This window comes from Cyanistes caeruleus, chromosome 7 (assembly GCF_971803275.1).
Source record: "Cyanistes caeruleus chromosome 7, bCyaCae1.hap1.1, whole genome shotgun sequence".
NCBI lineage: Eukaryota > Metazoa > Chordata > Aves > Passeriformes > Paridae > Cyanistes > Cyanistes caeruleus.
In genome coordinates, this window is record NC_141707.1 from 11,797,356 (window position 1) to 11,815,767 (window position 18,412).

The following is an 18,412-nucleotide window of genomic DNA, read 5'->3' on the forward strand; positions in this document are numbered from 1 at the left end:
CAAAGCCAGCTGCACGCACAGGCAGCAAAACTGGACTGCTGCAGGCGGCTTGGACACACCTTTGTTTTGATGTGAGCGTCAAAAGGACCACACGAATCCGAGCCTCTGCCCCTCAGCCCACCTCCAGGCACCACTGAGCTTTACAGTGATTTACAGCCCCACAGCAGCACTGCTTGAACAGAAAGGCAAGGTGCTGACACGCTCGGTGCAGTCTCCGGGGACTTCTGGCAGCCTGGCCAAACTCAGGTACCCACAGTGGTCTCTGCAGCACAGCCCATGAGGATGGCACCCAGAACTGCCTGGCATCATTGCCTGGCTTGGCATGCACTGAACATCATATATATGCTGACATACATATATAGAAAACATATTCAGAATGCACACTGGCACACAGTGTTTTACACTTTCTATGAATCATACCCTACAACCTGTCTGTGCTTGCAGGAGACTGAAATCCTATCACTGCACTCTTAAGAACATCATTAAGAGGCTTAAAGAATAGAGATTCTGCGTGTCTCCTTCAAAACAAATTTTGCTGTAATTTTTGAGGTTGATGCAAAACTTTAGCTGCAGTGCCGAACAATAAACAATACATATTTTATAATGGCAGCACAAAAATAGCACGCAATATTTCTTTCCTGGGCCTGCTAGTGCTTCTCTTCTGTTTTAAGATCACAAGAGAAGAAAAGCATGGCTTATTTTGTGTGCCTTCCATCCAATGTTTGTTATTTATTTGTCTAATTTATTTTTCCTTTTTTTTCTTTGCAGCCCTGCCTCTGCACTAAGGGCTTTAGCATGCCTGCTTTGCGCGGTGGCTTCCCTGGGATATTTTACCTATTTCAACTGTTCAAATGTTTATCTTTACCAGGACTAAAAGGAGAAAAGCTTGATTCCCTCAGGGTGATGCAATGTTTCTGCATGGCATTTCAATAGCATCCTGTTATTCAAACAATTAGAAATCACAGAGACCATGCACAGAATTATCAGCATACTGCATGGAGATTTTTATTATTATGTAGTGCGTAATGAAAATGATTTGAAGGACCCCAAAGCATCATAACAGAAGGAAGCACTGAATAATCAGGTGATTTTTTTTTTTTTTTACTACAAGGGCCCAAAATATTGTTTACTGGACATATGTCAAGCTAAAATGCACTAAAGTGGTGAATATATTTACTGATGGCCTTCCTTGCATACCAAATGCAACACACTCTGGGAATGTAGCTGGAGACAGAGGCAGGAGCTCGGGCTACAGCTGCCACACTGCTGCTGCTGCACAGCAGGGACGGACTGGCAGTGCTTTAAAGTGCACATGGGCTTTTCAGAGCATGCTTTGCATGGCAGCTCATGGAGGATGTTCCAAAACCATGGGCTGCTCCTGGGGACACCTTGCTGTGCAGCCGTGAGTAGAGTTCAGTGAGGAGCTGGTCTCATGCTCCTCCAGTTTTCAAGAAGTCATCCTGGAGGTTGCAGCTCATAAAAAAAAATCTTTAATCTGCAGTTGAAGACACTGCAACTTGAGTCCTAATTCCCCTTTCATTTTTGACCTGTAACTTTTTGCACTAAATTTTTGACAAAAAACATTACAAACTTCACCTTTGCCTCCTTTTTACAATTCACAGGACCAATTATAGTATGACCTTCACCTGGCTTCCCAATGCCTCTGGTGCCCTCAACAGTACATTGAATTGTGTGCTAACAACTTAAGGGCAAAATATATGTCTCTCTTTTATTTTATTTTATTTTTTTTTTTTGTCCTTCTAAATATCATTCTTATTTAAAAGATACTAAGTTGTGTAAAGCGGTTTTTGCTACCTAGGATGCTTTAAAGCCAAACAGGGAATCACAAGGCTGATGACTAGGTTTGAAGAGTCATGGAAAAGCCCTCATGCTAGCTGTGTGACCAGGGAGGAAAATTCCAATTCTGTGCACATGCCAATTCAAGTGTCTGGAGGTGCCTAATGGGTAAAGTTTGTTTAGAACTCATAGAATAAAATAAATGCCTTTCTATGGTTTGCCTACCCCTGGTGTCCTTCACGTCCCTGTGGTCTGTGCTAAAACAAAGCTTTGCAGACTGTTTCTGTCTCTGTAAACATCTGAGGCTGTCCTTCGTGAACAGTTTATTGCTGTGTGCCTCACACTGCTGATACTGTTCACTCCTGTCCTGAAGCCAGCAGAATAATGAAAATTGCTTCCACAAATCCCACAGTTTCACCCTGGACTGAACAACCAGTGGGAAAATTGCAACATCCAGTGGGAAGCATGGGATACTACAAACACGTGTGCCTCCTGCCTCCTCAGGGATTCAATATTCTGAGATGGAAGAGACCCACAAAAATCACCTTAAATAAATGGCCCATGCAGAGATTGGACCCAGAACCTTGGTGTTATTAGCACCACACCCTAACCAGGGGTACCTGCTGCCTGAGGCAGCACCCCCTGAACTGGCCACATATCCCAGGATACCCAGCTTGGTCAGCTGTCTTCAACCACAAAACAAAATCCAGGCTGCTATTCAATGCAATTTTAGGAGGATACTTCCAGGCTTTCCTTCAGGCACTGTTTGCACCTCCTGCACAGGCAGAAATAAGGCAGTGAAATGAGATCTCAGCCCATAGGTATGAGCCTGGGACCCAACAAATCACTGCATTTGCAAGAAGGAAGGGTGCAGTAGTAACCCTCTTTTCCTCAGAGCATTCAGGTCTGTAGGTAAAAGCTGCTGTACAAAACTAGGCACTCCTGCTGGCTCTGCCTCGTTTGCTGCCTCGTGATGACCACGGAGGCTGGCTGCTTTTGGGATCAGGCCCCAAGGGACAGTACTGATGCCAGGGAGAGGCAGACAAATGACTGCAATGTGCCATCTCAAGGACATGTCCTTGCCAGCAAACTAAAGGGATGAGAGTAACCTTCTTCAGGGCTGGCACACAGATGAGTGGAATCCACCTGCAGCTCCCTGAAAGGAGCAAGTGCTGTGCACTGGCCAGGACACGCGTCCCTGGAGCACCCGGGATGCTCCACTGGGGAGAGCTCCCTTTACAAAATGGGCAGGCTGAGACACAGCAATTAAATCTGTTCATCTGGGGACATCTCACACAGGGTTTTAGCTGCAGCCTACACGGGGGAAGGGACTGGGGCAGGACATGGGCTCTGTGGGGAAGGGACACCTGCCACTCTGCAGGGGCTGTGAGAGCTGAGGTCAGCCCTGTGCGTCAGCTCCTACTGAGCTTTCCTCAGGCTCATATTTAATGCATGGGATGTATTTTTAATGGTTTAGATGTGTGAACAAACCGTGGCCTTGATGTTCCTACATGGGTGTGTGAAGGAGCCTCTGACCTTCTGCAATGGATGCAGTTCTATTTTAATAGTTAACATAAAGTGGGATGGAAGAGATGAAGCATTCTATTAAGACATTTGATAATAAATTGGTAAGTGCTTTCCCAGTGTTTTACATAGTTATTCTCTCTGCTGATCTATTTAGCCAACACATGTAATTCTGAGCTACAAAGTTGTATTCCTGCTTTCGTAAACATACTTACATAAAACTCAATAACAACACAGTCTATTTATTGCTAAAACGCTAGTAGGAAATTGGAAAAGGTATAAATACAATTCATTGCTGGTGATCTCCTGCCCCCTGAAGGCACTGTAAGGCTCCAAATCTTGCTCAGTTCACAGCATCATAAAACCGAAGCAATAAATGTCACTCCTTTCTTGATTGCGCATTAGGCCAATCGGCTTTTTATTGCGACTAAATAGGCCGTCAGGAAGGCAGCGCTCGCTTTACTGCTGGGGATGACTTTGCCTAAATGGGGGGCCAGGGAGGGAGGAAAGCTTACTTTTAAATAACAAGGCTAAGAGAAAACAGGGGGGAAAAGAAAGGTGCAAAAGCACGTCTCTCTGCAAGGCCTTTGCACTCGCTCTTTCATGCTGTAATGCCTCGATGTACGCAGACGATTATGTGTCAATGCACATTAATATCTGATGTGCATTACCATATTATCATCCCTTATGTGCACTTTCACAGGCTGGTGAGCCCAGGCTCTCCCAGCATCACCGTGGGGGTACCAAGGGAGCCCGCACAGCTCCGGGGAGCGCCCATGCACAGTGCTGCCCTTGCAGGGCCCCAAGGGACACTCCTGCGTCCCTCCCACTGAGCAGCAGGAGCTGGGTGATCTTCACAACCCCCTGTGTTACAGCAGGAGCACAGAACAGACTGCCAAAGCTGTTCCTCCCAGTGTAAATAGAGGAATGTGCTCAGAAGGCCGGGACACTTTCCTACCCAGGACTGAAAACCACAGTCATAGCTGGCAGCAGAGGAGTTGAAAAAAAAAAATCCCAAATCCTGGGTTCATTTGCTCCCCTGTTGATCTGGGCACATGAAATAGTGGCTCTCCACCAAGCTGTCACATGTACATGCTGTATGCAGACACTTCCTGGAAAGAGAGAGGGATGCTGCTGCAGCACACAATACTGAGCCACACACGTGCACCCTTGTGACAGGTTCTGGTCGGTGTCAACGCAGTCCCACGGCCACACCACATCCTCCAGCTGCCCCTGCCAAACCTCTAACGCATCTGCTCATTCTGGGTGAGCCATTTCAGCCTCCCAACCAGCCAGAGGGAAGGCAGGAGAGGACAACTTCCCTTCCACCCTTGGGCAGTGACCCCAAAATCCTCCCTGAGCCTTTGAACGTGGGCAGCCACGGCAGCTCCTCCCCACTCTTCAGCAAACAGCCAACTGGACTAATTACAAGTCAGCTTTACATTTCCTCCCCTTGCACAGCCCTTTGTCCCTCCAGCCTTCTCTGCCATGACCAGCCATCCCTCCATGCCTCCCATCGACACACACACACACACAGAGGTGTCCTAGCCATGGAAACCTGACAGGAAAATTGGTCTGTGCTGAGCCATGCTTTTAAAATTATTGCAACTTTTTCCCCCCCCAACTCTAATGTTGACAGACTGCTAATTGCAAAGACAAATGATGACTCTGACTCTTACAAGCCTTCCTCCCCTTGAATTTCAGAATAATTTGTCTTGCTCCTACAAGAGCATGGCATGGTAAGACACGAAAACCCCCCAAAAATCTCAGAAATTATTTCTGGCTTTTCACAAATCAATATTTCCTCTGAAGCAACTGACGCAGTCAGTAAGGCAAATTCTGCTTTTATCATCACAATTTCCAAGTTATTCTTTTGCACTGTAAGACTGACAGAGCATTTGCACTCCAGCTGAGTTTGTTCTCCCTTCTGCCAGCAAAAGGCTCCACAGGCTACCGAGAAGTTACTCCATAATTATCAAACTGGGAGAGAACTTTGTTTCACTGAAGTCAGTGGGATAACTTTCATTGACTTCCTTAAGTTGGAAGTTCACCTTCTGAACTGAAAACCAAGTTTGTGTGAGCATCTGAAAAGAGGAGCACAAGGGAAAAAACAAAAAACTATAAGCTTTATGACTGTGTAGAGTATTTTTCCCTGGACACACAACAGGTTTTGCTGTAGTTGCAAAAGGTAAAAAATGTCATTTTTATTACAAACCCAAATGTTAGGGATTCTAGTTTTTGGATAAGTGATGGATGTGTCGTATAGGGTCCTTAAAAACCTGCTTGGGTGAGTAGTACAGATGGAATACAATGTGGGTTTGCATTTATCTGAGAACATTTAGAGCCGTGATATATAGTCTACACGACAGACTTCCTCGATGTATAGAGAAAATATAGCCAATTTCTTTGTGTAGGCAGAATTATTTACCAGAGTGTTCCAAAGTGTATTGGTAATATAACACTATGAAGTATAAGTAACTCCAGACAATCTTGGCTTATGTTAAAACAAGTTTTTTGGTTTTTTTTTAAGAATGTTATTAAGAAAATAAATCCCAAGAATCTGGAAAGGCAAGACTTACTCAAAAAAAGACTTACTCATAAGCCTCTGAAGGATTGTGTTGACTCAATGGATAGAAAGGTCAAATTCTCCCAACCATCATCCTAAAGGAGTTGGGAATCAGTCTCACTTCAAAATTAAATAGGCTATTTTGGCACAGGATGAAGGATGCAGAGATGGTAAAGTGATTCTGTGAAACTCGCTTGACTGAGAGAAATGGCTGGTTTTAACTAAGCCCAAATAATATATATGCAGAGTAAAACAATTTCACCATGTGGCCAAACAAGCCATCATTTTTCCAAGCATTAACTTTCTAGCCAGGCCTGTAGCAGTGCAATCAGTTTAGAAACACAAGGTGCTCCTTCCCTCATCCTCCTCTGGAGAACTGGACCACAGGCTCTTCTTGGGGCTGCTGAAGATAAAGCCAACTGCTTTTTCCATACCCTTCCTGCCTCCTTCTGCAGACTCCTTCTGAGAAAGAGGAAAACCACCTATTTTGGGCTTGATTTAGGGTCTTTCTGAAGTCTGTGGGGATCTCCCCCTGTTTATGTTTGGGAACAAAGTCACTTTTACACCTAGGCCACATTAAGTTGAAAGTGCCCTCTGAAAGAGTCCTACAATATCTCAGCAGCTTGCCAGAGGGAAACCTGACAGGAACCATGGCATTCATGCAATGCTTACCTTATTTTCTGACCCTAACATGATGTCTAGACACTGCTTTCTAATAAGCCAAATCTTTCACCTAAGCTGGAGCTGCTGCAATGTTGTTCTTGTTTGTGCTGTGGACAGCAATTCAAGACAAAATTTTGTATTTTGCTGGTTTTCCCAATTTTGTGTCTGTTCATATGGCATTTTTTCCCATTCCCAAATGAAGAAACATGGCTGGGCTCTCTCTTCAGCTCTCATACTCCAGGCAGCAGGATCTGGCTGACCAGCCTCCTGTAAAAGCCTCCAACCTGCTCACTCCTTAGAGCAGGCATCGTAATGAAAATGTAACATACAGATGGGTAGGCATCATCTTGCTTTTTCTAACATTCCTCATGTTTTGTCTTCCATTGCAAATGCTTCACTGACTAATTTCCAGTTGCTTAGGCTACATTTTTTTCAGTATTGCTGACTCTTAACCCACTGAAGGGTGTCTCTACACTTATCTCAACAGACTCCCTGGAAGTCAGCTGCTTTCCTTTTATTTCAAAATATTTTACCCTTGAATATGCACCAAATGACACTTTACCAGGTAACAGTGACAGAAGTGGGCTGGTTTCTGGGCAGGCACTGCAGGCAGCTCTGCTATCAGGCTGGGGCTAAGATAAGGGACATGTGTGAGAGGGTGCCTTGGTCATCTGCTGCTGTGCAATGCAGGGATTGTGCTCCAGTGCCTTTACTTCCCTCTGCAAACCCTTGCCTGGACTCCTATTAGACATGACTACTAAGCTCCATGTGAAAATTCATGCAGCAGCAGCTTCACTTTATGCCTTAGGTATGATCTCAAGTTAAGCAGAGATTTAAGTTTTTGCAGAATTGTGTATTTTTAATGGTTTGATTCCATTCCTGTGCTTATTTGAGCACAAGTCCAACATGCATGTGTAAGTTCTGCGCCTAGCTATGAACAAAGATCACTTTTTCACTGGAAGATAACAGAAAGCAGCAGAAAACCCTGATATATCTACTGTATAATGCCTGGGATGTTGCAGATGTTAAAGCAGCTCGTTGTTTCTGCATCTGGAACAAGTAGGTCACACATAGTTATTATACACACTGCTGAACACGAAGCAGCCAATACCCGTGTAATGTATGTGAGACTTCAAACTACCTTTTAGTACTTTATAGCAGTACAGCATCTTGTTTGCAAATGCTCTGCTTGAGAGCAACTGATGGAAGGGGGAAGGGACCCAAAGCTGACTGACCTAATTGCTGCATGGATCGAGAAGCTGGCAAAATCATTAGTTTCTTTTATATGGGTTTTTTTTTTTTTCCTATACTATAATCAAGATAAATATTGATTGCTGGGGCAGTATTGATTGCAGGGGTGGCTGCAGATGGCAGCTGCATGATTTGCACAGATATCTCCCACATACAGAGCCACTTATTTGCATGAGAATGAGGTTTCACCCTCCTCACATGCTTCTGGCTGTTCACTTGCCTTATAGGAGCATTTACCCAAACGAAATGTACAGTGATTAGCAGCAAAATATGAAAGGAGGGACTGAAAGAGTTAATCTTTGTAACACCTTGTGTGCTGTGGCTAAGTGGAGTTTGTTGTCCCAGCTGTGGGGACAGAGGCACAGGACAGGGGGACCTGCTGTAATTGTGCTGCAGTGCCACAATTGTGCTGAGTGCCTCAGCTGGGAATGGCACTCGGGAACGGCAGCCAGCCCAGCATGCCTGGGACCAGCCCTCCTTCCTTCCCACTGACCCCCACACTGAGCAAGCCCAGCTCCTTCCTCCAGGCATCCTGGATGTCTCCCTGCAAGCTCCCAGCTTGGGGTCCTCAGTGACCCTGAAGAATGGCTTCAGCATCTTCTCCTGAGCTGAACCTGCCCCCTGGGATCCTTGGAATGGGAAAGGGAAAGGCTCCTCCAGTGTGGGCCAGGCTTGTGAGGAGGGAAGGAAGCCTCCCACCATGAGCACAGTGCCTACTGCAGAGCATGATACGCCACTCCCAGCCGAGGAGAAGTCCTTGGGTGAGAGGGAGCAAGCTGCAGGAAGCAGCAGGGGTGTTAAGGCACTTTCTACCACTGCTGCCAGCCCTTGAGTGGCTCGTTTCAGGGCTAGGCACCCCCTGCCAGGGACCTGCTGCCTCTCTCCTCCACCTGCAGCCTCCAGCAAGGAGCAAAGGGAAGGCAGAGAACTCTGGAGGCCTCCTCACCTTCTTGGAGGCTGCCAGGCTGTAGGGGAAGCTCTCTCTGAGCACCCCACACACTGCTGTGTGTCTTTCCTTCCAGCTAGCAACCTGCATCTTATTGTGGTTGGTGCTGCTCACTTCCACACTGCTGCTGGCTGACCTGCTGATAATGGAAATCAAAGGGAAATTTATGCATATTTAACCCCGATTCATCATTTTGATTTTGATTAACTCTGCAAGTCAGAGGTTTGCAGGCTTTAATCTTGTTTTAAGAAAATACTCCTGGTCCCCTCCACTGTCAGCATTTTCCAACTGGAAACTCAACCAAAGAATCTTTCTTATTTATCTCCTTCTAGTTTGAACAAACAGCTGCCCAGTATTTATCCAAGCCATGGTTTGTCCAGTGTAGGGAGTGCTCTTATTTCCTCAGTGGCCCATAAGGAGGAGATAATGGTGGAACCCAGGTTTCTGACACTAAGCCACTCCAGTAGAGAGCAGGCACTCCATTTGGTGAGCACTATTTATGTACAGTGAGTGTTTCATAGATGCTTTTTGGAAGATCTGAGCAATACACCACGGTTCAAAACGTTACGCCTCATTCTTCAATCCCCTTTAAGTATATCTCTCGGGGTGTTATGTTGAGTAGCCCTGTCTTACAAAATCAATTATTCCTTAGCCAGCTCAGAAATAAAACCCAAAGTAAGCAACACCAAATGTCTGATTTACCAATAGATTGCAACCCCGTGCTAAAGAGCGTAGCCACTGCCCTGCTTTAAATATTCATGAAGCCCACTGGTGCAAAATGCATTAAAGGTGGGAATAATGCCAGTAATACATGATCCTCTTAGTGACAAGAAGCTTTCACATATTAAAGCAGCAAGATGTTAAAGACTTTCAAGTGAACAGTCTTTGTTTTTAACTTGGAGAAAGAGATTCACTAATGGAATGCCAAATTGCATTCACTCTCACGATACTTGACTGCAGAATAGGATAATAACACATGTGTGCTTCTGCATGCCATGGAAAACCTGTTATTACAGAGGTTTCTTTCCTGCCTTTTCTCTGTACTTTCCAGAAAATGCTCAGACAAATCTTACCCCTTCAACTAATCTTCTGTGTGCCAACCCCCCCATTAGAATCCCAGGAGTCTAGCCATTAACAGATTGGTTTTGCGCAAATAAAAAGATTTAAAAATAATGGTGACACAGTACAATAGCACAATTTAGATGAGTGACAACTGGCAATGAATAACCAAGGGGAAAAAAAATAAAAAAAAGACAAAAGGAGTTAAACTGGAGATAACGGTCTGCAAAATATAGGCTGTGACAAGGCAGAAGAATGTCAATTGTCACTTTAAATCATCAGCAGCCCAACCACATCTGCTACCACACCTGTGCTCTCTTTTCTGATCTACTCTGGCACCCTAGAAACAGTAGGTGAACAGCCAGCCTTGCATCTCCAGCTCTCTGAAGTCTGGCTCTGCTACCAGCCTGCATTCCTCTTACCTGGAGTGGATCAGGCACTGACCCTGCACCCTCAAACTGCTCCTGACTGAAAGGGATTCGCTGCTGGTGCTGGGATCAAAATCCTGTCATAACAGGTCCCAGGACCACCAGCAACTGCTGACCCCGTTTGGACTTTACAAACCTCATCAGTCAGGTGAGAGAGCATCTGATACTTCATCCACATAAAAGCAGTGAACAAATAATAAATTGGCATTTCTTGGCAAGCAGTGTGGGGCAATATGTGCCGCCCCCGGTGCCAAACATGAAAATTCTAACAAATATTTGAAAGAGGGATTTACAACCTCCACATATAGTCCACTTTTATTCTAGAAATAAGAATAATGAAAAGCTGAGAGCCAGAATGCTCACTGTTTCGGAAGATGCTTACCCAAGACAAATCAGGAGCCAAGGACAGGAAAGCAGAGCTCTGTTATGGCATATGAAGTTGCTTATTTCAAAGCAGACCTTTCACAGGCTTTACATGGGTTTGGGTTTTTGGATGGGAATTGGCTCTCCAGCCTCCTAGCAGTTTGTCTGGGAGCATCTTCCCAGTGCCAGCCCTTCCCTGCCTCCTGCCCCCAGAATCACCTTCCCCTGCAGAAAGAGCTCCTGTCAGTAAAGACTGAGCACCTCAGCTCCCACCATCATTATGCTGCTCTGTAAAAGCCAACTTGTTTCAACGGGGAGGAGTTGCATTGTGCAAAAGCTGCAGTGGGAACACTGGGCTAAGTTGGATCAGGCAGTTTTACCAAGCTATTTCTGGAAAAAAATAAACACTGCTACTCAGTGCTTATGATTAATAATGTTATCTTGTAGCTAATTTTATTCCTTGCCCCTCTCTTCTCCTGCCTTCCAATTTGGAAGCGCACTTAATTATGAAAACATGAGCACTAGACTGTGAATTTTGATATATTAATTTCACCATGGTTTTGTTTCTACACTGCACCACCAAAGCTCTCAAGGACAACCAGTCAAGGAGACAATGAAAATCATAACACCTGGGGTAATTTTCTTAAGCAAAGTCAACATTAGGCAATTTCTTACTCACAAATTTCATTACATTACTGAAACCTATAACCATGATGCACCTTGCTGCTGTTTTTCAACACCACAGTTTCCTCTGATGACTGAAGCCAGAGCGAGGGCTCAGTGGTTGGTTTGCTCAAGGCTTTTTTAAGGACCAGAAGCAGAGATTACCGATTACTAAGAGGCTGGCAAGACAAAACCAAAATGAGCACAAATGGATAACCATGACCATATTCCTGAGCTTCTTCACTCAACAGCAGAACTCCTAATTTCATGCCTGGCCATGGGTGCACGGATGCCTTGCCTGGGTGGGGTCAGCTGCCCAAGAGTGGGCCGAGCTATCATTGTCACCATTCCCTTACTGACTCCTCCATTCTGATTCTCCACACTGGAGCTCTGGCCTCATGGTTTTACTGACACCTCACTGCCCAGCTTGCACATCCATTCTTTACTAGCCCACAGCTCCAGAAACAACACCCAGGCAACAGCTCTGACATTTGCACGGTTATTTTGCTGTCCCCCTAAATCTGTTTTAGTTAGTTAGGGAGAAACATGAAGCGTGGCATTAGGGCAGAGTTAGAAATGTGAATAAGTGACCTTTCTGATCTATTGGCTGCTCCAAAATCACAATGAAATGATTAGCTCAGAGTTGGCTTAATATAAGTTTGCATATATCCTAGGCAAAATGAAAAATAAAAGTCTGAGTTGACAGAATTATTTCCCTTCAACTTATGTAATTAAGGTTTAAAATAAAAAAAAAAAAATGAATGGTTTTTGAAACCCTTTTTAAAAAATAAAAATTAAAACCATTTCCATTGAGAAAATGTCCAAATGTACACTCTCATCTTTTCAAGCAATTGAGGACAAGGTTTTCAACTCCAGCAAACTAGGAAAAAGCGAGACAGATTTCCCAGCCTTTCTAATGCCACACATGAATTAACATGATGATAATACTAATGATACTTTTTAACTGGGAAAGCTTTAGGTCAATTATTTTTCCCAATTCTATTTTTACTGAAGTATGAAGCTGTAAAACCCCAGATGGAATAACATAAGTTATAATGGCAACAAAATGGATAACTGTGTTTCTAAACTTGGTCTAAATTGTGCATGTTCCAAAATTATAAACCAGAGTGTTTTATACATTTTTTCAGAGTAATAACCACCTCAGTCACTTTGAGATGAATCTCTGGCTGCAGAAAATTGAGTACCTAACATTTGTAATGCTTTCCAAACCACAGTACCTTTAAATAATACAACATTCATTAAAATAGAAGAGTAGAGCAAATTACTGTACCAAACATCCTCTGCATCTTCATCGCACTCTGCCCCAAACTGGCAAATGTCACAGGTCGATGTCTCTTTTTGATTGGTTTCACCTGAGCCTTCATTGACTGTTTGATGGAAAGCAGAAGAATACACATTAGTAAAGACAGCACTGTAGCAAAGCACTTCTCTGTCTCTAGAGAAATCTGTTCAGTGCATCAGCTTAACGCGCTGCTCACAAAGCCACTAGCCGGCCACCAGCGCTCCTGAGCGGGCCAGCACAGAGACCTCCATGCTGGCCTGTGACAAATCCCCCCAATTACAGAGTTAAAAGGAAAACCAGTGAAAAAACCCTTCCTTTTCCCTCTCCTTTAAACAATGACCTCTTCAAGCTGCAGCCCAGGAAGGTCGTGTCCCCACTGAGCCTTACTGCTTTGTTCCCTGGGAAAATAACGGAGGGGCATTGATGGCATCACATGCTGCCTCGTGTCCTTTACCCGTGAAGGCCTTGAGATGGCCCCAAGGGGATGCTTTCCTCGAAAATGTTTTGAAATTACCTGCCATGTGGTGCAATCTAGCCCACTCCAAAGGCAGAGCATTTTTCTCTGCGGAAGCACAGCTATGAGCCCCAAGGACTAGTTATCTCTGGCAGGGAAGATTTAGTGCTGTCCAGAGGAGAGGACAATCTCCAGCAGAGGTTAAACTTGAAACCAGGAGAAAGTCAATGCTCATGTCTGCAATTGTGTAAGGTTTGTACCTGGCCCGCAAGTCAAAAACAAGAAGGCACTAAAGAGAAAATAAAAATATGGGTGTAAGAAGGCTCTGAAAAAACACTGACGGCTGAGACCACTAAGGTGAGCACCAAGAAGAAGGTGTGAAACATTATCCATGTTTCTAGTGAAGTGTATAAACACCCTTTGATATCTTCTGAAAGACACCTCCCCCTAGCAAGACACTGTACCTAGTGCTACCCCTCTGCCAGTTGCAGACTTACTAAACCAGCGCAGACTCTGAGCATGCAGCAGCTCTGACTGATGCCGTTATCTGCACCTACAGCCTCGGCAGTGCCATCTCTCCTGCATTTGGAGGCTTCTGCACACCTGGGGGCAGCCCACCCAAGCTGGTGGACACACTGGAGTGTGTTGGTGGCCCCAGTGACACCCACTGGACAAATCATCTGCCTGATGTACATCCAGGTTGTTAGCGGAGGCTTTTGTGTCAGAGTGCTCTGACTTTGAATGAACTGCTTTTGTTATTTACTCAAAAAAGGACGAGAATCCCAGGCTTTCACAAAGCTGTTTGAGGAGAAAGGGCTCTTGCCCCTAGAAGAGCAAGTGTGACCCAAATTCCTGTTTCTCAACAGACTTGCTTCCCTATCTTGGGCAAGTCAGGTAACCCCTGCCATGCTTCCCACTATGTGATAGCAGGAATAATATAATTTCCTCCCAACAGTGAATGTTGAAACAAGTATATTAAAATATTGTGATATGCTTAGATAGTACTGTGATAGAAATCACAGAAATACCAAAGGTAGATGACTTATCTAAAATGCTTTTTTCCTGAGCCTGAATATAGTCAAAGGAAGTGCTGGTATTTTTAGGTATGGACTATGCTGCATCAATTTCTTATCAGTAATGCTTGAATTTAGGCTATATTAAAGAGAAAAAACTTCACCTATGAAAAGCACTTTATTATCTGATTATCCCAAAAGGAAAAGAAAAAAGGGAGTCTTGCTCTATTTGTATAAATTTGCTCACCTTTATATCCATAAAATTCATGTACAAAAAACCAAAGGAGAAACCAGGAAAAACACACTCTGGGTTTTTGTTCTACTGCATTGTCAGGCTTTACAGGAGGGTCTTAGCTGTGGTTTTTCTGTTCCCTTAAATTTCTGTTTCCTGAGAAACTCTGTAGGCTCACATGTTATAAAAGCCAATGTAGGAGGGTGGACAAGGAGTGCAGGTGCCACATCCTCACACCATTAGCATCTCCACGTGCTGCCTGTGTGATTCTGGCCCCACGGCGTCACCAGGCTCGTGATCCTCCCCACCTCCCTGCAGCTGCATCCAGGCCTGCAATGTTTCATTTACATTTCAAATATAGAAATCCCTTTTACTGAGGAGATAACTTTGACAGCCAATCGTGGCAGGGGATTTCCAGTGGTTAAGATATTAGGCAGGACACGTAATGAGTGGCTATGGGACCCACGGGCAGATGACTTCTTACGACAGCCAAGCATTCCTCACCTATCAGAAACACGACAATTGCTCCAGTTCAGGAGGGTGAGAATATATACTTTATGGAATGGAGCTTTAATTTCTTTATTTTGTTATTCTGCAAATCACTTCCCTTGCATTTCCTTTTAATTTAAAACATATGCCCTGCTTTCTTCCTCCCTGTAATATTTCTATTCATAACTGCCCAGCACGTGTCGCTTAGCCGGGGACCTCACACGGTTCTAGATCACAGAATAAGTGAAATAGCTACTTAAACCATTAAAAAAGGCATTTGAAACACTGAGCATGTTGAAGAGAAGTAACTGATTTGAAGAAGATCATTCACTCTACAGCACATTGCAGCTCTGAATTTCTACTTGAAAATAATAGGTCACCCCTTCATATTTTTCTGAGGAAGCCCTGCGACCAGCTTTCCATAGTCAATGTGCACGTTGTCATCAAATGTGCAAATGTGCAGCAGCCCTTGCTAAAAAAGACAGCTGTTTATCTCCTGTTTATGCTCTTTCTGTTGTCAGTAACACAGATAACATTATTCTTTACATTTCTTTAAGGTGTGTTTTCTCTCCCTACACAAACATGCCCACTGGCATATGCACCCACACCCAGAACTGACACACACAGGGCTTGTTTTCTCCATGCTGTGCAGATAAGTGCTTTGATAAATCAGACATCTTACAACGAGTTATTTTCCCAATATTCCCTGCTGCTTTCTAGCTTGAGGACTAGTGGATGCTTATTTTCTAAGGTGACTCTTTTTCCTTTTTACCCCTCACTGCACTTGCTGATTTGCACTTCTTTTCTAACCCAACTGGAAAAAATTGTTAGCAAAAAATAATCTAGTTTCTGGATTCCTCTTCTAAAACAGAGAATGAATCTTCTTTTCATGCATGTTAGGTACTTTCATATTAGCAACTATTGAGGTTTTAGCACCAAGGCCCTGCAGGAACATAGTAGGGCTCCAGGCAGGCTAATCACTGAAGCCCACCACACAACTGAGAAATGTTAAGCTGCAAATTCCTATTTGTATTAGAAAGATTATCAACTTTGAGAGTCCAAATAAATGTGCTAACAAGGGTTAGAAGGTCACTAACATTATCTGAAAGTCACTTCAGAGACTACATCAATCTCCTAAGCAATATAAATTCTCAGCTGTGAAGGCACTACACACAATTTACAGAGTCAATGGACTGTGATAACCACAACAGCTCCTGTTTTAATCATTTGGTCCTTCTCTGGCATTCTCACAGTGCTCAGATCAGATAGCTGTGATTCCAAGAATGTCTGTATTGTTTGCAGGTCCCATAAGAAAGAAGCCATTTCTGAGGCATTTTACTCTGTCTCCCTAGGTGAAAAAAAGCCAGATTGAAAGTACCGTTGGTAGATTGGTCTGACCCTGTGCTTATTTCCTGTAACATCAGGAGTGAACTAAAAGCCCCAAAGCTGCCCATGCCCACTTGTAGACATCTCTAGTTTCTCTTTACACTTAATCTCTTTGAATCAAGTCTTCTGTAGGTGCTACAACCCCCAAAAAAATCATGCTAGGACTTTACCCACACAGCTTCCCAGACTCACGCTCTATTAGGAGATGGATTGGTGGTGTAGAGGTATTAAAACATAGACAACAAAATGTCTGTGCTTGAGCTTCTGACTAACCCTTGCTCAGGGTCTTCCCAAGGTGCCTGACGAGTGGCAAAGCCAGGATGGCAATAGATTCCTTGCAATTTCCAGAAAAGCAGCTCCAGTGGGATGGTTAGGAGCATGCACAGCATCTTGATGTGGGACACCAAGTGGCACAGGGGACATGCATGTACCTTTCCCCACAGACCACACTGTGAGGAGTAAACAGGTGTGGGAAGAGTAGCTGCTGAGAGACAATCAGGTGGCAACACTGGCTAGACACAGATCTCTGAATCTTTCTTTGCTAGCACACCTCTGAAGGCAAAAGGGCAAACTCAAGAAAGCCTCAGCTCAGTGTTCACATGGCTTTTTAGACTATTTAACAATCCTTACTCAATATATTTCAACTATGCTGGAGAACACAACAAAGAAACAATATAAAACATCACCACATGTTTGAATATACAAAATATGACTATAATGAATTATGAATTATGACTACTCTTATGTAGTCTTCCTTTGATCGATGTGATCAGACACGTGCTCATCACAACCCTTGATTCTGACTTGACTCCTCATGGTGGGATATCTTTGCTATTGTTGAAAGAGAAACTTCAAAAAAAGGCTTGCTCTAGCTCATCCAAACAGGATACATGCTTGTTTTCAGCTATAAAATCTAGGTAATAGCAAAAATCACATGGAGATGAGAGCTGATGGCCATTTTCATACTGCAGAACGAAATACAATGTGCAAATTAAAATGTAGTGGAGGAGGATGCTCTTCAGACCAGCTGAGGTGATTTTGCCACACGCTTCAGTTCTACCAGGAGTGCTCTGAGCAGGTGAGAAGGTGAATGGATAAAGTGAGAAAGCTCTAAGCAAGCAGGACGGAGAAGCCAGCAGAATTTACTAAATGTGTGAGAACAAGCACTACCTGCACTACCAGACGTCTAACAACACCTCACAAACTGCACCAATAAAAGCCCAGATGCTGCAAGCGACTTCACTCCAATCAATAAGCCTTTTTTCCTTAAAGCATTAGCTCAGTCAAAACCTGCAAAGTGAGAAAAATGAAGGGTGCGAGGCAGGGGGTCAACTCGCCAATGACTCTGCCCTCAAAGTCTGGCAGAGGCTCAGAACGGCATTACCGTCAAAATGAAAGGAAAATGGCCTACAGTATTGGTAATAAATTCAAACTCTGACGTGCCTTGCTCTGCTTTACTCCTGCCAGCTGGCTCCATCTCAATAAATACAAATTTGCCCTCTCTCACACCCATAAACACCCTGGGGAAATTACTTATTGCAGGGGAAAACAAGTGTCTGTGCCCAGCTCAGGACCCAACTTCTAAAGGAGACCTGGAGCATCCTCCCTCACACCAACGTGCCTTTGGTGGTTTCTGCACAGCACCCCAGGTGAAACCCGCCTTGAAACCCCCTCTCTGCTATATGGGCAGGTGAATTAAACAGCACTGGGGCTGTGCCATACCTGAGCAGGCTGCCTGGGAAATCAGACCCCCTTTCTCAGGGTTTAGACTGCCTCAGGTCCCATCCTTGGATACACCTCTGTGTTGCCATTCTCAGCCAAGCGCTGGAAAAGGTTAATGGGATGACTCTGGCATGATGTAAATACCTAGCAGGGTTTTTGAGGAGGAACTGGATGCACCCAGCCAGCTCAGATTGCTGATAAAATGTGCTCTTATCTTATTGCTAAAGACCATGTAGATAGAGCCTGGCACTGCTTTGATGCCAGTCAGACTCAATTTGCAGTGTTTTTCAGCTCTTGTATTCATACTGTGATTCTCAGCTTATATTTATTTTCTTAAAAATCATAACCAGGGGATTATCTCAACGTGTAAGGATTTCAGCTTCCATGTATACATTTGTTTTGAAAGGTATGCCTAAGCTTTAGAGCAGTGGAGAAAATGCTTGTGAGTGTAACAAATACCAGGAACACTCTCATGTTTATAATTTTTAACAACTGCTTTTGTAGGGTTGATTCATGATTTTTCAGTCCAATGCTGCGTTGATGTCAGGCAGGA

General features: G+C 44.2%; 1 protein-coding gene across 1 annotated transcript in view; it reads right to left on the minus strand.

Annotated features, from left to right (window-relative positions):
* The window catches only part of TMEFF2 (transmembrane protein with EGF like and two follistatin like domains 2), a 123,584-nt gene that overhangs the window by 38,654 nt on the left and 66,518 nt on the right, over positions 1–18,412 (minus strand). The window contains exon 5 of the mRNA XM_086898255.1: positions 12,552–12,648. Within this exon, the coding sequence (XP_086754381.1) occupies positions 12,552–12,648 (97 nt within the window). The remainder of the gene's footprint in view (positions 1–12,551; positions 12,649–18,412) is intronic.